Here is a 15,151-nt window from a genome sequence, read left to right as displayed (position 1 = left end):
GATCAGGCTTGAAGCGGCAGTCAGAAACTAACCACGACTCTGCTGGAAATATGTTCTGCATTGCACACAAAGAACTTTGAAGTAAAATCACTTCCTTTACCCATTTTTTTCTTTTTTCTTTTTTTTTTGTCTCACTCTTCTTTATTTGTATGAGTGTCTGTGATTGGCTGCTGCACGCTCAGGGAGAGGGAGACACTGCCCTCTCCAGATTGGCCGAGAGCAGAAGGGGGCTGGTGCTGTGTGGACATAAATACAGCTTTGACCGGCACACTCCCATGCATCTGCTATCATCATCCCCTTCAACACAACTACATCCAGCTCCATCACTGACATCAAAACAGTTTTCAGGATCCACAGGCAAAGGGAGCAGAGATTCTTTCAAGCAGTGTTTTAGAGAAGAAGAAAAAAAGAGCAACAGAAACTCATCATGTCTTTTGAAGTGAAGGAGAAGACGGAGGTGCGTCTGGTGTTTTTGGGAGCAGCAGGAGTGGGGAAGACAGCCCTCATCCAACGCTTCCTCAAAGACACTTTTGAGCCCAAGCACCGGCGGACAGTGGAGGAGCTCCACAGGAAAGAGTACGAGGTGGCGGGTGTCAAGGTCACCATCAGCATCATGGACACCAGCGGCAGCTACTCCTTTCCTGCCATGCGGAAGCTCTCCATCCAGAGCAGCGACGCCTTTGCCCTGGTCTACGCCGTGGATGACCCAGGATCCCTGGAGGCAGTCAAGAGTCTGCGAGAGGAGATCCTGGAAGTCAAAGAGGACAGGTACACGCCTATCGTGGTGATAGGCAACAAGATAGACCGTCGAGACGAGCGCCAGGTGTCCAGCAAGGACGTGCTGTCCATGATGGAGCTGGACTGGAACCACAGCTTCGTGGAGTCCTCTGCCAAAGACAACATCAACGTGCTGGAGGCTTTCAGAGAGCTGCTCCAGCAGGCCAACCTGCCCAGTCGGCTGAGTCCAGCGCTGTGCCGGAGACGGGAAACCTTCCCCAAGGAGAGCAAAAAGCGACCTCCTCTGAACAAGACCAAGAGCTGCCTCGTCTCATAATGACGTGGAGCTGCTCGGAGGGCAACGACGTCTAAGGAGATCGAGAGAAAACTGCCCAAAAAGAGACCGAAAGGGCTTTGTTGGTGGGGACGGACAGGCTGGAAAGCATGGCATCTAACCCCGTGACAGCAATGGAGGCACAGAGATGCAAGAATGAGGATGGACCATGTAACCATGAAAACAGATACCACCTTAAAGTGCTCATATTATGCTTTTTTGCTTTTCCCCTTTCCTGTATTGGGTTATATATATATATATATATATATATAATCTTTTTTTTTTGTGCACGTTATAGGTTTCCAAAGTGAAAAAGCCCAAAGTCCACCCCAAAGGGACTTACCATCTCCAACAGAAAACACTGCTCACAAACGGCTCCAAACAGCTCTATTGTAGTCCAGCCTTTACTTCAGAGACAAACGTAACACACGTTATAATGCTCGCCTAGCTGCTAGCGTGGCACGCCCTCATGCTCTGCAACGGACTAGCTAGTAGTGCTTACCTAGGTACTGCGCATGTGCAACTCCCAACAGAGATAGGATAGAAGTGCGATGCATCACTCTGTAGCTAAAACAGAGAGCTCAACACACAGAGTGAAAAGAGGAGCTGCAGCAATGTGCAGTACAACAAATATATGGTGTTTTCTGAAGATTAAACCACATAAACCTATTCTGGTACAACCTTTAAATACAATTATGAACCTGAAAATGAGCATAATATGAGAACTTTAAAGACATGAAAGAATGTGGTTGAACAATTGTTTGAACAGTGAAAAAAAAAAGAAACTAGGCTTTCGTTTTTTATATGTGAGGTTTCGTTTTTTTTAAGTTTTTGTGTTAAAAAAGTGCAATAACTCTAAAGTTACCGGTATTTATGCAAAAGTGCGTTTACCTAAGATAGCTTTACGAAGTGAATAACAGCTTATATTTTTGATAGCAACGCATCAAATATGTTGTGAATTATTGTGAAGCCTGTCCTGCAACTCTGAAATTTTGAAGTATATACTTGATGGTGTTTTTTTTCTCTGTTTTTGACTAATAAATTCATTTTTTAATGGAAGTTTGACTTGTTTTTGATATTATTATTCAGTGCTCATTTCAAGATAAATAACACAGCCTGCTTCCAGTCACACTGACACTTATCTCATCCACTTCACACGTTAAGTTGCATTATTTTGGAGGTTATTTTGTCATTTTTTTCGGAGCAGACAAAAAAGAAGTGTGTGTGAAAGGTATATAGACATTGTGATGTTATTAAGGAATGTATTGGAGTACGTTTTCACAGCCCAAACTGAAATACAATGAAAGTAAAATGACTTAAGACAGTTTAGATCTAAGGACTTTAAAATTGTTTTGTACTGTCAACTGGATAATTGTAAGTAATTCTGTCATAGCATATGGAGGTATTAAATAATTAAGTGGCATATTAAATGACTGGAATTCTACTCCAAGTCGCATTGTGTCGACAGAACTTCTTTTCTTGAGAACAGTGCCGGTCTGACCACAAATTTAAGTTTAAAAAAAAAGTGCTGCATCAGTTGATTGTGTCTGTATTTAAAATGGCGTTGATTCCAATGTATAAAAAAATCCCTGGAAAGGGGCAATTATACTAAGTGGGTTATCCAGGTGAAATAAACAAAATTGTGGATTTATTGCATTGGTCTAGCACACACACACGGACACAAAGTCAATTCCACGATATATCTGTTTTGTGTTGTATTGCCCTCTGGTGGTCATTCTTACACACAATGCAGCAATTAGATGAAAGTCAATATGAGGAAGCAGTTCTTTTCAAACAATGTCAAATGACATCATAAGGGAACAAAAAAACCCTGTAAATGCCTATCAACTTCCGTCTCCAACGAATGCTACAATACGTTAAAATAACTTTATAAAGTAAAAAAAAAAATAACACAGGCTATGCAACTGCAGTAACTGACAGTAAAATTGGCTACTGAAAAAGCACTTGGATGTATACTGCATATTCATTTGTTATTGACAGTCAATCTTCTCTAAGAGCACTTCATATGTGCTGATAACGTTTCTCTCGACTGTTAAAAAGCCACACAGTCCCAGAGAGGGGAAAAAAAAGGTATGCTTCCTCTTTCCAAAAATGTTCAGATACAAGGTGTATTGTTTCCTTAGAATCAGACAGGGAAGTGAACTGTGATTATCAGATATCTGGTTCCTCTTTGTGTCCCGTTTAAACTCACTGCTGTCTTTCAGCCGGTCCACAGCGGCACACAGACTGGTCTTTACGGCACACGGACGGACGCGGAGAGGCAGATCGCTCTCTTTAAATGCTCAGGTGCGAACTAAACTCTTTTTTTTCCATCCGGGTTGTAGTGAACACAGACAGGCTTTAGGAAATGTAAACCATTCAAATAACTCTCACATGTACTGTAAATAAGAAACGTAGTCAACAAAGTAGGTTCAGAGACGGACTGAAGCCACATTTGTTTTTTTAATTCCTTCCATAAATGATGAGTGTTTCTGGGTTTGTCTGTGCTCCTAGACTTGGTCAAAGCTCCTTAGTGTTGTATAGATACCTGAGAAGTTTTGAAAAAGTACAGGATCTCTGACTGTCACTACATCAGGTGTTTTGATTTACGACAAGATTTACTGTAGTACGGCACGTTCAAAAGGTAGGCGTTCTCATACACCAATACAGATTTTTTCATTTTCGTATTACCTTTTAATCTGCCAAATACCATTTCAGCTGTTGATTCAGAGCAGCCAACATGGAAAGGAAAAGATCAAGAAAGGACTGGACCTGGACCACCAATGCCTATAATGTAACCAAGCTAACTTTTCTGTTCTGAAATGGAATACTGAAAGTATGAAACTTTCTGAAATCCTAAATATTCTAATCATAATAAATATTTGAAAGAAATTAGATTATATTATAAAAGGTACATCATTAACACTTAAGTGTGTAAAGATTTAAAATGTATGTTGTTTTCTGTCATGTTAATGCAAACTATCTTTACAGAGAGATAATGGTTTAGGATACACTTTGAAGAAAAAGATCTCTATTCCAAACTGAAGCCTAATAAAATTTGACTTTGCTGTAATAAAGAAACAAACTGTCTAAGTCTTGTACCTTCACCAAAGCACAAGAATATGGTTCCTTATTCGGTAGAGACAAGGCACAGCCAGAGGCAACCGTTTTATTTTCAAACACAATGACAAAGGCCGTAGAGCTAGACAGAAGGGTGTTAGTGTCTAAATTATACGTCCTCAACATCACAGACAGGTCAGGGGAACAGCGAATACATAGAAGAATGATGAAAAACACTAACGACAGATCACATTTGAGCCTGCCCAGCATCCGCATTTGATACTGACAACTTTGTGCCAACACAACACCAGCGTGTGAATCTAGCTTTCAAACAATCATTCATTAGCACATCAGGAGAAATCCAGAATCCATAACAAAACCAAATGGGAAAAAGTAAAAGGCGTACCGTACTGCTGTATGGAAGACACTTTTTTTTTTTTTTTTAAACATGTGAAACAGGAAGAAACCATCAAAAACACAAGAACAGATAAGTGTGTGTTGGCTTGTTAAGTATATTTCCCTGAGCAAAAGGCTCAATCAGCATAGAAATAATACACTAATTTCCTCTCAAGCATCACTTTGAAATTGACTCAAAGAGCACAAAAAGGTTTGTATGTTCAAGTCTTTATGGGGAAATACCACAGTATTTTGTAGACAAACAAGACCACGCTGGTGTTTCGCCAGTTTACTAAAATACACACATTGTACACTACTGCTGGCTAGTTTCCTTTTTTGTGCACATGTCCTATCTTCCAAGCAGCCATTAGTTTCCATTCACTTTACTACGGAACAAAAAAAAAAAAAATAATAATAAAATAAAACACTGAAGTAGCCCACCATAGTGAATTTTGTTATTTTAAAGTGATGTACCTAAAGCATAAATCAATTCAAAGTCCACTTATCTTGTACATTAAAGTGCTGGTATGACACAGGTTTCAAGACAAGGCAAAAATTAGCAAAAGCAGATTGAGAACTTGGCTGCTGCTTGGATTGAAAAAAGTGATGGACTTTGTGTGGATTACTGTTGCTAACCTCCAACAGGGAGAATTATGTTTTCCACACGTAGTTACAGTAGCACATAAGCCCACCACACAAGCAGCCTAACAACAATGTAAAGTGACAAAAAAGGAAAACCAAGCAGGTTAACTGTGATTGATAATGTAACCAAGGCAGGTTCCTGCAAGTTGGGTTTCATAGCAAACTGAAATGAAGGGAAACCACTGAGTGCTTCGAAAAACAAACAAAATACATAAAGAAAACCTTTTGCTCTGCTTGAAAACCTGCCGGCAGTAATGTTTAGTAATCGTGGGTTGTAGATAATTGGCTACAACAAAGATGGTCCTTTTGGATTTTTATGTAATTGATGATCCATTCATTTCCACATACAGTATGTTGAGAAATGTATTGCATCACATTGGACATTTTACTGAACTTCCAAACATTCCCACAAATGGTGCAAAAAAGCTGCATACAAATATAATTTGGGCACCAATAAGCAGGAGCTTGTCCAGTGTTGTCTATGTGGTTGGAACCATGGATGTATTAAGAGAACGGTTGGAACCAACACACCCCATTACATGCGAAGACATCACAGTGCTGAGCAGCTGTGACCATGAGGGCCAGCCAGAGTGTCTGGGAAATGGTTGCTAAAGCACAAAGTCCTGTTACTGGAGAAATACTTCTCTTCTCTTTTGCAGTTGAAGCTCAGTCATTAGATGTATGAGGAAGCTGGAATCGATCGGAAGGAGAGGCTTCAAAATCATGACTGAATACATCAAAAGGTGAAAGTCACTCGTTTGCTATTTTATCATCTTTTCTCAACAAGAACAAGATGCATTTCTTAACTTAACCAAAGAAATACATTTTTTTTATTTTTCATTTTTACACCTTTTGATAACTTGAGAACTTGAGAACTTCTTTCAATGAATTAGCATACATTTAATCCTGCTATACACAACACGTGGAACATGGCATTAGCATGTTTTTAAAGCCGAGGGAAGACGTGCACCTGCCTTCAGTCCCTATCACACCCAGCTCACCCTCTCGGACACTCTTTAGTCGTCCACGGTGATGTTGCGGAACAAGTAGGCCATGGACTCGCCGTTATGGATGCGGCGGATGGCCTCAGCCAAGATCATGCTGACATCCACAGTCTTGATTTTGGGACACTGTAGCTTCTGCACTTCATGGGGGACTGTGTTGGTCACCACCACCTGAGGGTAGGGAGGGGGATTGTTAATTTTTATTGCTACGGATACTATTTATGAGACTTCTTAACGATCTCAGTCTTTATCGATACTTTTCTATTATTTGGTGGAAAGACGAGACGACAAACTCTTAATCTTAACAGAAATATTATTGCTTTTATTGCAAAAACTGTGAGTCTGTGACCGTTTGATTTCTTCTGTCTCTGTCGCGGTTATGGTTTTAACGAGCTGATTAAGCGGCCCACAGAGCGGTGCTCGCGGTAGCCTGTCCGACTAGGTTTTGAATGATTTGCGGTGGGGAGGCTAGTCTTTACCTACTATAGTCTACGCACACGCTGTGCTCTTAAATCATTTTTCCGGTTCGCGCACATATCAATTTTAAGACACGTTCTATGATCCACAAGTCTCGATAGCAGTATAGATTAGTTTCGGACCTTATTGATTTTCGGGTTTTGAGAAATTTGGAACGAGGTCCTTAAGGAGAATTCCGGCCGTTTTTTACCTGAATCTTGATCGCTATACATCTCCGAGTACTGCTGATAGGAAAAAAAAAAGAGCAAAATCGGCGCTAGCAAACTGGAGTTGCTGCAGCTAATGGGCAGAGCTCCCAGTTAGCTAAAATGCCAGTTGTCGGGGCATCTTATAAAGAGTGCCTTTGTGCCTCTTAACAGACACAAATGCAATTAAAATGTCTGCAACATGAACAGGGCCCTTAGGTGACAACAAGCTGCGGACATTGTGAAGAAACCGTTTAAATTCAAGAATCATTTCATTAAGAGGAAGTATCATATTTTATATCGTGTTTATAAAGAATAGATGAGAGCTAATAAAGTTCAGTATGGCATTTTCTTCTTCCCTTGTTATTTATTTAGGATCCTTGTTGATTTTATACAGGTATGACACACAAGGTTGTCATTCAAACTCAATAACAACAACTTATACTACACATTATTGAAAACAACACTTTTCGTTGTACTCACCTCATCAATGGCGGATTCCTCGATGAGGCGTGGAGCATCGGCGGACAGTAAGCCATGTGTGGCCATGATATAAATCTTATAGGCTCCTCTCTCTTTCAGGATCTCAGCAGCTGCAACAAAGTCTCCCACATCATCTATAATGTCATCCTGGAAGAAGAAAGAAAAACACAATCCGTAACTAACATGATTACCCTAATTACACCACCGTCTCTTTCTCTTTGGTAATCTCTCCGTCATGGTGTCTGTGTTCAGTTGGCTGCCTTCACAGTATCACTGAGTAGCTTAGGATAACGGCAGGAACATATGAACGACTGCAATAGAGAATTGTGGAAAAACAAGAAATTCCAAAACATCAAATTGAGTCAATAATGTCCGTTGTACAGAAATATTCGTTAGCCAACGTTCGCCACAATAACCTACCGGTCATGCCATACCACATTAGGCTGTAGCAGCAAAACCTCCTTGTTTACTGAATATTTTTTATTTCTTATGAACTAAATATAAGAGGTATAAATTGTTATTCCTTCTTTAAAAAAAGCGAGAGAGTCTCACTTAAGGGTGTGAACATGTAACTCAAAAAGCATGAATGGTTCAGTTTACATTTGTCCAAGTTGTATTTCTTATATCTAAGTTATGATCCAAGGATGGCAGAGCAGCTGGCAATAAAAGCTCCACCACATAGGCTAAAGAAAGTGCATTCCCAGCATCTTACCACAATGATGGCAATTCTCCCTCCCACGTCTCCGACTACAGTTATGGGAGGTTTCTCCTTGGCCATCATTACTGAAAAGGAAAGCAGAGCTCGTTACCTTGGAGACTACGTCGGAGGGGTCATGTGCACTGTATTGTATGTCACCTAATCGAAAATAAATCTCAGTAGATTGGGTAAAATGGGTTGAGAAAATGTTTAGTGATTTAAGTCAAATCTGCACCCCAAATTATGGAGTTGTTATTGGATGATGTAAATGATTTGTAGAAATTCCGTTAGAGCAATCCAATGCTGTAATAAACTTAAAAACTTAAAGTTTAAAATGTTCCCCCCATTGTACCCCCCCTACCCCTAGATTAAACTGAAGTGCCAAACTTAGTACAGCACATGCCATGCAAGATCAAATGACAGGGTTTTCTGCCCAGGATACCCAATCAGAAGGCAACGTACAACTGCCTGGATACACACACACACAACCTCAGGCCCAGCCTGCGGCAGGCATATGACAGCAGTCTGCATATGAACCAATATGCACCAGACAGTCTTATTTCACACAGGACAACAGTGGTTGACAAGCACTGATGAGGGTTTCTTCATACACACTTGCCAATGTTCTGGGGTCAGTCCTCAGTTGAACATCACTGCTGCCAGCGACTACTTTTACATGCACACAATAATTCGATTGTATCTCACATGCCAATCATAGGAGATGTGACAGCTGCGTCTTCTGAACCAATATCACACGACAAACAATATATATGAATTAATTATTCATATCTATGCAGCTTTATTTGTGGGTACTTCTGAGCCAGGCTTAGTGCATTCCTCTCCACCCACGTGCTGCAAGCAACAACAATTAATTTGCTTTGGACAAGCTGTAAACATGGTCCATCTGGTGTCAATTTCAGTTGCTAAGATAATAACACCATGTAACCTTTTTAAATCTTTTTCAATCTGCTAGGAGGTATATTAACTGTCACAACAAAGGTTAAATAGAAGCATTATAACATAACATGTTGAAGACAACATGAAAATGGTCTACCTTGTAACAGACTTGATATGATATACAGTATGTAGCATATTTAAATAGCTACCTATTAAATGCAAGTTTGGACTCATTTTACAAAAACAGCTGCATACAAAGTATTGTGGTGCATGTAAATGTAGGGTATAAGGAAACAATCAACTGGGAAACAATCCGCCAGCCAAGCCGATTGTGAAGGGAAAAGTATAAAGAAGCAGAGAGAGGAGGAGCATGCCTTGCAGAACACCTTGCTGAATACTGAGAGTCCCACAGCATCAGAAACTTGGCAGTGTCACATTCAGACTGTTGTCGCTATTGACCAAAAACAGCAAACGCCATGTTGTTAGCAGTACACACTTCTCAAAAGTATGTTGTTTTTACAGCTTGCTGAGATACTACAACAAGCTACCTGAGAAATGTTTGGTCAGATATCTTGAAATGATGTATTCACGCCTGCACTAAATATTACTGTCGATAAAATAAGTTCCGGTATTATCGCTGAAGTAGCAAACTAAAACTTTGAATTGACTTTAATTTAATGCTTAAATGTACCAACAATTCCATTCGTAACGTTTTTTTAGATGTTAGGTTTCAAAAGCATGCTTTGTTGTTGTCATCACATGCAGTTATGACCAAAAGTTAATCAGGTTTTTAAGAGTTGCTTTAATATGGGTGCACCATGTGTTGATTGGCAAGATGAGTCCAGATATTTAGGTAAACGAAGAAATAAAACAAAATAAAAATGTTTGGCATGGTTCTGGTTAGGTTTCATGGATTTAAAAATAAAATCAGAACACAACAAACCAAAAAGGAGTTTGGCCATCTTGTGGAACAACTGTCTGGAATCTTAGAAAGGTGCGGTAAACATGTGAGCTGCTTATTTCAAGTCAAACATGCCATGCAAATAGCATATAGTACAGAGCACACTGTAGCTGTTTGAAAAGGTTTTGTCAATGCAAACTGATGTGCTTTTTCTTCTCTTTTTTTTTTTTTTTTAAAACAAACTCCCCAGAATCCAGACTGTATTTTCACAAGATGCAACACAAACCCTTTGTCTACACATGCACCAATTGAGAAACCATTTGAAGTGGAATCATTTCATAGTCAGATGTAAGTTATGTTTACGGCCGTACTTGGGAGCTCTATGCCAGGGAACGGAGCTTGTTGTTTGCCTGCTATTACCAACAAATAAACACCACGTTAACACAAATGCACAAATATTTGACATGACAAACACATGATGCCAAGACTTGGAAAATCCTCTGGTTAGGTTGACAGAAATTTAAAATCTTTCACAGCAACAAATCAGAAGCAATTTGTGAGTTATTGTTCCAAAGGAGGATTTTTTAAGTCAAGGGTGAGATAAAAACACAAGTAAGAATATAAATATTTTACTAAATAATAAAGTGAATACCGGACGCAAATACGTCGGAGTCATTTGCCAATGACACAAATCATTTGATATTTTCTCAGACTGAACATCGAAAAATGGCTTTACCAGGAATTAACACTGCAAATATGTTGAAAACTATATGCCTTAGTCACGTTAGTATGTCTCACCAAATATAAAAATAATAAAATGTGTAAATATAAAAGAAAAAGGCTTAGACTATGATGCTATGATTATTACGCATGTCACTCTTTGTAAGTTAGGAGTTGCAGCTTGCGGAGGATGCAGCATGAGTACAAGTATTGTATCTGTGGAATTAAAACATGCACTGACACAGACAATTCATTTCTTTTGAGTATGGTTAATGGTATGAGTGAGAAACAGCAGAATCATGAGCTCGAAACAGGTTAGCACAAATAAGAGCTATATTGGGTTGTAGCAGAAATCATAAGAAATGTCTTGCTTAATTTGACCATGGTGGAATTTAACCGTAACAAACAACAGAGATATGTTTTCTGTACAGGTCAAATCTATCAAGTGCTGTCTAACTCTGAGAAAAAATTAACGAGAATATGTTTTCTGCACAGGTAAAATCTGTCTAAGCGTTGGACCTACTAATCTGCAAAGAAAGACTGAATATAATCAACAGCAAAAATGGGTGTTCTTACAAGGAAGCTCCAGTCCTGTGTGTCCTGTGGTGTTGCGTACACATGGTGGGGAGTGTCTTCCATCAGCCATGTCGGACTCTGAACACTGAGCCTCACCGTGAATCACAGCCAGACCCAAACGCAGGCGTTCCGCATAGGACTGAGCCCTAAAAAAATTTTAAGTAAAAAATGTAGTCACATAAACTACATTGCAAATGACATTATTAAAAAAAAAAATGTGTATGATGAATAGTTCTGGTTTAATGTAATGTTTTTATATTAAGACCATTAAAATGTAATTTCATCATAAGCTAACAGAAGGGGAGAACTAGCAGAGGTGACATGGGTTCATTTTTATCAGTTACCTTTTAGCTGCTGATGGGGACTTTGCCACAATGATGGCATTTCTGTAATCAGGAATCTGACAGGACAAAGAAGAACGGATGTCAATGTTTATGACAAAGTGATTAATTGATTTGGTTAATAGGTTGGGTTACCGACGCCTATACTTAAACACACACAGTAGACAATCAAATGGAATTATCACCTCTTCTTGGATAAACTGAATCAAGAAAGGGGAGGCACGCAAATTGTCCACTGGGAAGCTGAAGAAGCCCTGGATCTCCTTCTGATGCAAGTCCATGGTGATGATGTGCGTTAATCCTTTGGGATAAAAGACAGATTAAGCATGGTCTTCCTCCAAATTAACACAGGTATTTCACGGTCAACAATTAAATTAATTTGCCTGAGTGAACATGAAATGAAATCCCTGCATCACAACATCACTGGTGGCGAGGGATAAAGAGTCAGACACACAAACATTGAAGGTTGAGATTAACTTTGTTCTCTTTACCTGCTTTCGCCAACATTGAAGCTAACAACTTGCTCACTATTGAACCCCTCTTTCTCATCTTGCACTGTTTGCTGTAGGGGAAGTATGGAATGACTCCAATGATGTTCTTTGCACAAGACGTCTTGAGGGCATAGGCCATAACCAGCAGCTCCATGATGGCTGTGTTGACATCTCTGGTTGAATAAAAAATAAATTAAAAAAAGAATAGAAAAGGGCATGTTAACTTGAGCTAGTGATAATCCTAGAAACTGTAACAAGAGCTTGCTTGCACGTGGTGATTGGTGCAGAACTCAGATATTAAACTCACCGCGGTATGGTCTGAATGATGAAGATAGTTTGCCCACGAACTGATTCTTTCACATCCACTCTAGTTTCTAATGTGGTGGGAAAAAATGAGGACATTGCCAGTTACGTTGAGCTTGGGGGCAGCTGAGTGTTCAGCAGTTCCGTTCAATGCTTAATAAAACCTGATGATTACATTTCATAACCCCAAAAATATAGTGAAGTACGATTAAAGTAAACTAACCACATTTTGAATGATGCAGTCTAGGCTATATAATGCACATCTAAATTATATGGGCTGATACCTTGTTTAAAATGGCCATGGGAATTTCCCTGATGCTTAAGCTCCATATCCAAAACAACTATACATTTTTATATAAAATTTCCATATCAAACTCAAACATTCAATAGTCCCCAGACAACAACATAGTAGGGAATGCCCATTTCCACCAATGTGATGAAAAAACAGATTATTTAAGTAGGGCTGGGCAATATATCAATATTATATCGATATCATGATATGAGATTAGATATAGTCTTAGATTTTGGATATCGTAATATGGCATAAGTGTTGTCTTTTCCTGGTTTTAAAGGCTGCATTACAGTAAAGTGATGTACTTTTCTGAACTTACCAGACTGTTCTAGCTGTTGTATTATTTGCCTTTTCACCACTTAGAAATTATGTCCACATTACTGATGATTATTTATCTAAAATCTAAGTGTCAAGATATTTTGTTAAAACACCAATTGTCAACCCTAGAATATCGCCGCAATATCGATATTGAGGTATTTGGTCAAGAATATTGTGATATCTGATTTTCTCCATATCGCCCAGCCCTACCTCTAAGTCATTTTGATAAACTTTCTCAAAATAATGAGTTAGTATCTCAAAATAATGAGAAACTTTCTAAAAAGTAATGTCATTATTTTGAGAAAGTATCTCACAATGACTTATAACGTTACAGGATCTTTATTTATTTTTTTTTTTTTAAATCACATTCATTGGTGGAAATGGGCTCCCACCTCTGGATACTTGGCTCTTGGAATTTTGATGCAAGGCACAAAAGTAAGGTGTTTTGTTTTCAAGGGTAACGTAAGCCAGATAAATACCTGAAGTTATAATTGCCAGGCCCCTTTTTTGATAACGTTAACTTTAATCATTTTCGCCACAAAGCCATTACATTCAGTTCACCTCTGTTAGATTCCTGAAAGACCACCGACTTCCCCAGTTCAACTCCCAGCCGCCTGTAAAACAAGAGCACCAATGTAACGAATCGTGAGAGTTAACGAGACATTCAGCACATCATTCATTCATGCCCAGGCAGACTCTCGTTGGCAAAAACAGCTTCAAAAACTGCTCTACAACCTTACAACAGTAACTAGCTAGTTAGCAGACGGTAGAAGAACATGTCAGGAATGCTCCATTGTGCTTACTCTGTTATCTTCTTGGCCAATTCTGTGCATGCTACGGAGGAGTTTGCCGAAAAGACGCGATAACCACTTTTAGCAATATTCATTCTGGCACTGCTGGTGGTTTAATTCACAAACACTGACAGCAGCGGCACCTTTTATCAACTGGCCACCGCGTTTGTTTTAGATGTTCTTCTTATGACGTTGTCGTTACCTAGCTAGCTAGCTAACTAACCGTTACCTACCGCACACTAGCCTGCCAGCTGAGCTAATTACACGAAATTATCTTCAGCGTGCGACATAAATTTAGCTACAGCATAGATACAAAACAAAAATGAATTAGTGTCTTTATTCTACTAATTTCTTCAATTGACATAAACGGCTGATACCATTCACTTAACACTGTTAGCCTTAGCCTAACAACTGTCGTCACTTAAAACTACGGAATCTGCTTTGTGTCAATTTTGCCAGCTACGCCTTGCGGAATATGCTGTATATTTTGTTATTGAGAAAGTACTATAATGATTTGTTCACAGCCAAATATATAGGCTGACGTAATTTTATTTAGCGGGATTAAACCAGCATCATAGATTCATGGATTAATAATATTTTAGATTACAGTGATTTAATGAGATAAAACCATGCAGATAATCATTAGGTAATTATACAAAAAAAGTTGTTTACATGAGTTTTACTTTTAGCTTTCAATAGATACTCAGATAATTCATTGTTGACTTTTTCTATAACAAAATGTACATAAACTCAAATATTGCATTTCTGAAAGCACCTGAAAAGCAGTAGCCTATTACTCCAACTGTCCACTAGATGTCACTACTCATTAGCCCTGGATCTAAAGAGTAGAGTTATGTCTTTGTGTGTAACATAATGAGATCATGAGATCTTTGTTTTTTCTAAGAAGAGTGGGTTAAAGGTATAACATTATTCATATGAACTAGTCATAATTGGGTGTGGGTGTGGGTGCAGACAATGGAAATGATTACAAAGCATTACAAAATCTATCTAAGTTCCTCTGAAGAAATATAAACCAGTATGAGCAGAGCATGCTGATCTACAATCACTGACCAAGTCTCCTTGTTTGTCTGATCCACAACAACCTAATCTAACCATAAATACCTGATCCGAGACCAGCCAGTTGGGTAATACACCTGTGCAGTGAGAAGCTTAATACATGAACTCTGATCTTGTTCGTTTTGGAGTGCATGAGATGGACTTGAATAATATTCACCTTTAACCAATGTTAGAATTTTCACAATGTGATTAGCTGGTATAATGTAACTCTGCTGTTAGGGAAGGTGATACATCTGCTTGTAATAGATACTTCTGAGATATTTGAAACACAGCGATCCCAGAAATTAAGCACAGTTTTTATCACCAACTTGATTCTAAATGTTATTCTCTCAAGGACTTAGTCAATGTTTAACCTGGGTCCGTATGTTGATGGCACCTACTGTACATTGTACCTCCCCAGTCAGGCAGTAAATATCACCCTAATCACAGCTTTTTGTTACACTATCTGA

General features: G+C 39.0%; 2 protein-coding genes across 4 annotated transcripts; one reads left to right on the top strand and one right to left on the bottom strand.

Moving 5' to 3' along the window:
* Window positions 1–264: 264 nt before the first annotated feature.
* Window positions 265–1,290, top strand: rasd4 (rasd family member 4). Its single transcript, XM_039825025.1, has one exon. The coding sequence runs from the start codon at window positions 428–430 to the stop codon at window positions 1,052–1,054; it is 627 nt and encodes a 208-aa protein (XP_039680959.1). The 5' UTR covers window positions 265–427; the 3' UTR covers window positions 1,055–1,290.
* A 2,916-nt stretch (window positions 1,291–4,206) lies between these two features.
* Window positions 4,207–14,059, bottom strand: LOC120574676 (phosphoribosyl pyrophosphate synthase-associated protein 1). Of its 3 annotated transcripts, XM_039825023.1 has the most exons (12): window positions 13,638–14,059; window positions 13,396–13,448; window positions 12,229–12,295; window positions 11,922–12,094; window positions 11,616–11,731; window positions 11,434–11,489; window positions 11,090–11,235; window positions 10,165–10,206; window positions 8,011–8,081; window positions 7,299–7,445; window positions 6,151–6,324; window positions 4,207–5,839 (listed from the first exon to the last, which is right to left on the bottom strand). In XM_039825023.1, exons 1-11 carry the CDS (start codon window positions 13,718–13,720, stop codon window positions 6,166–6,168), a joined length of 1,113 nt encoding a protein of 370 aa, XP_039680957.1. In that variant the 5' UTR covers window positions 13,721–14,059; the 3' UTR covers window positions 4,207–5,839; window positions 6,151–6,165. The 3 variants fall into 3 exon arrangements, with proteins under 3 accessions (XP_039680957.1, XP_039680956.1, XP_039680958.1); XM_039825022.1 differs by having other exon boundaries at window positions 4,207–6,324; XM_039825024.1 differs by lacking the exon at window positions 10,165–10,206 and having other exon boundaries at window positions 4,207–6,324; window positions 13,638–14,057.
* Window positions 14,060–15,151: the final 1,092 nt, after the last annotated feature.

Source organism: Perca fluviatilis, chromosome 15 (assembly GCF_010015445.1).
Source record: "Perca fluviatilis chromosome 15, GENO_Pfluv_1.0, whole genome shotgun sequence".
NCBI lineage: Eukaryota > Metazoa > Chordata > Actinopteri > Perciformes > Percidae > Perca > Perca fluviatilis.
This window is presented reverse-complemented; position numbering and strand designations above follow the sequence as displayed.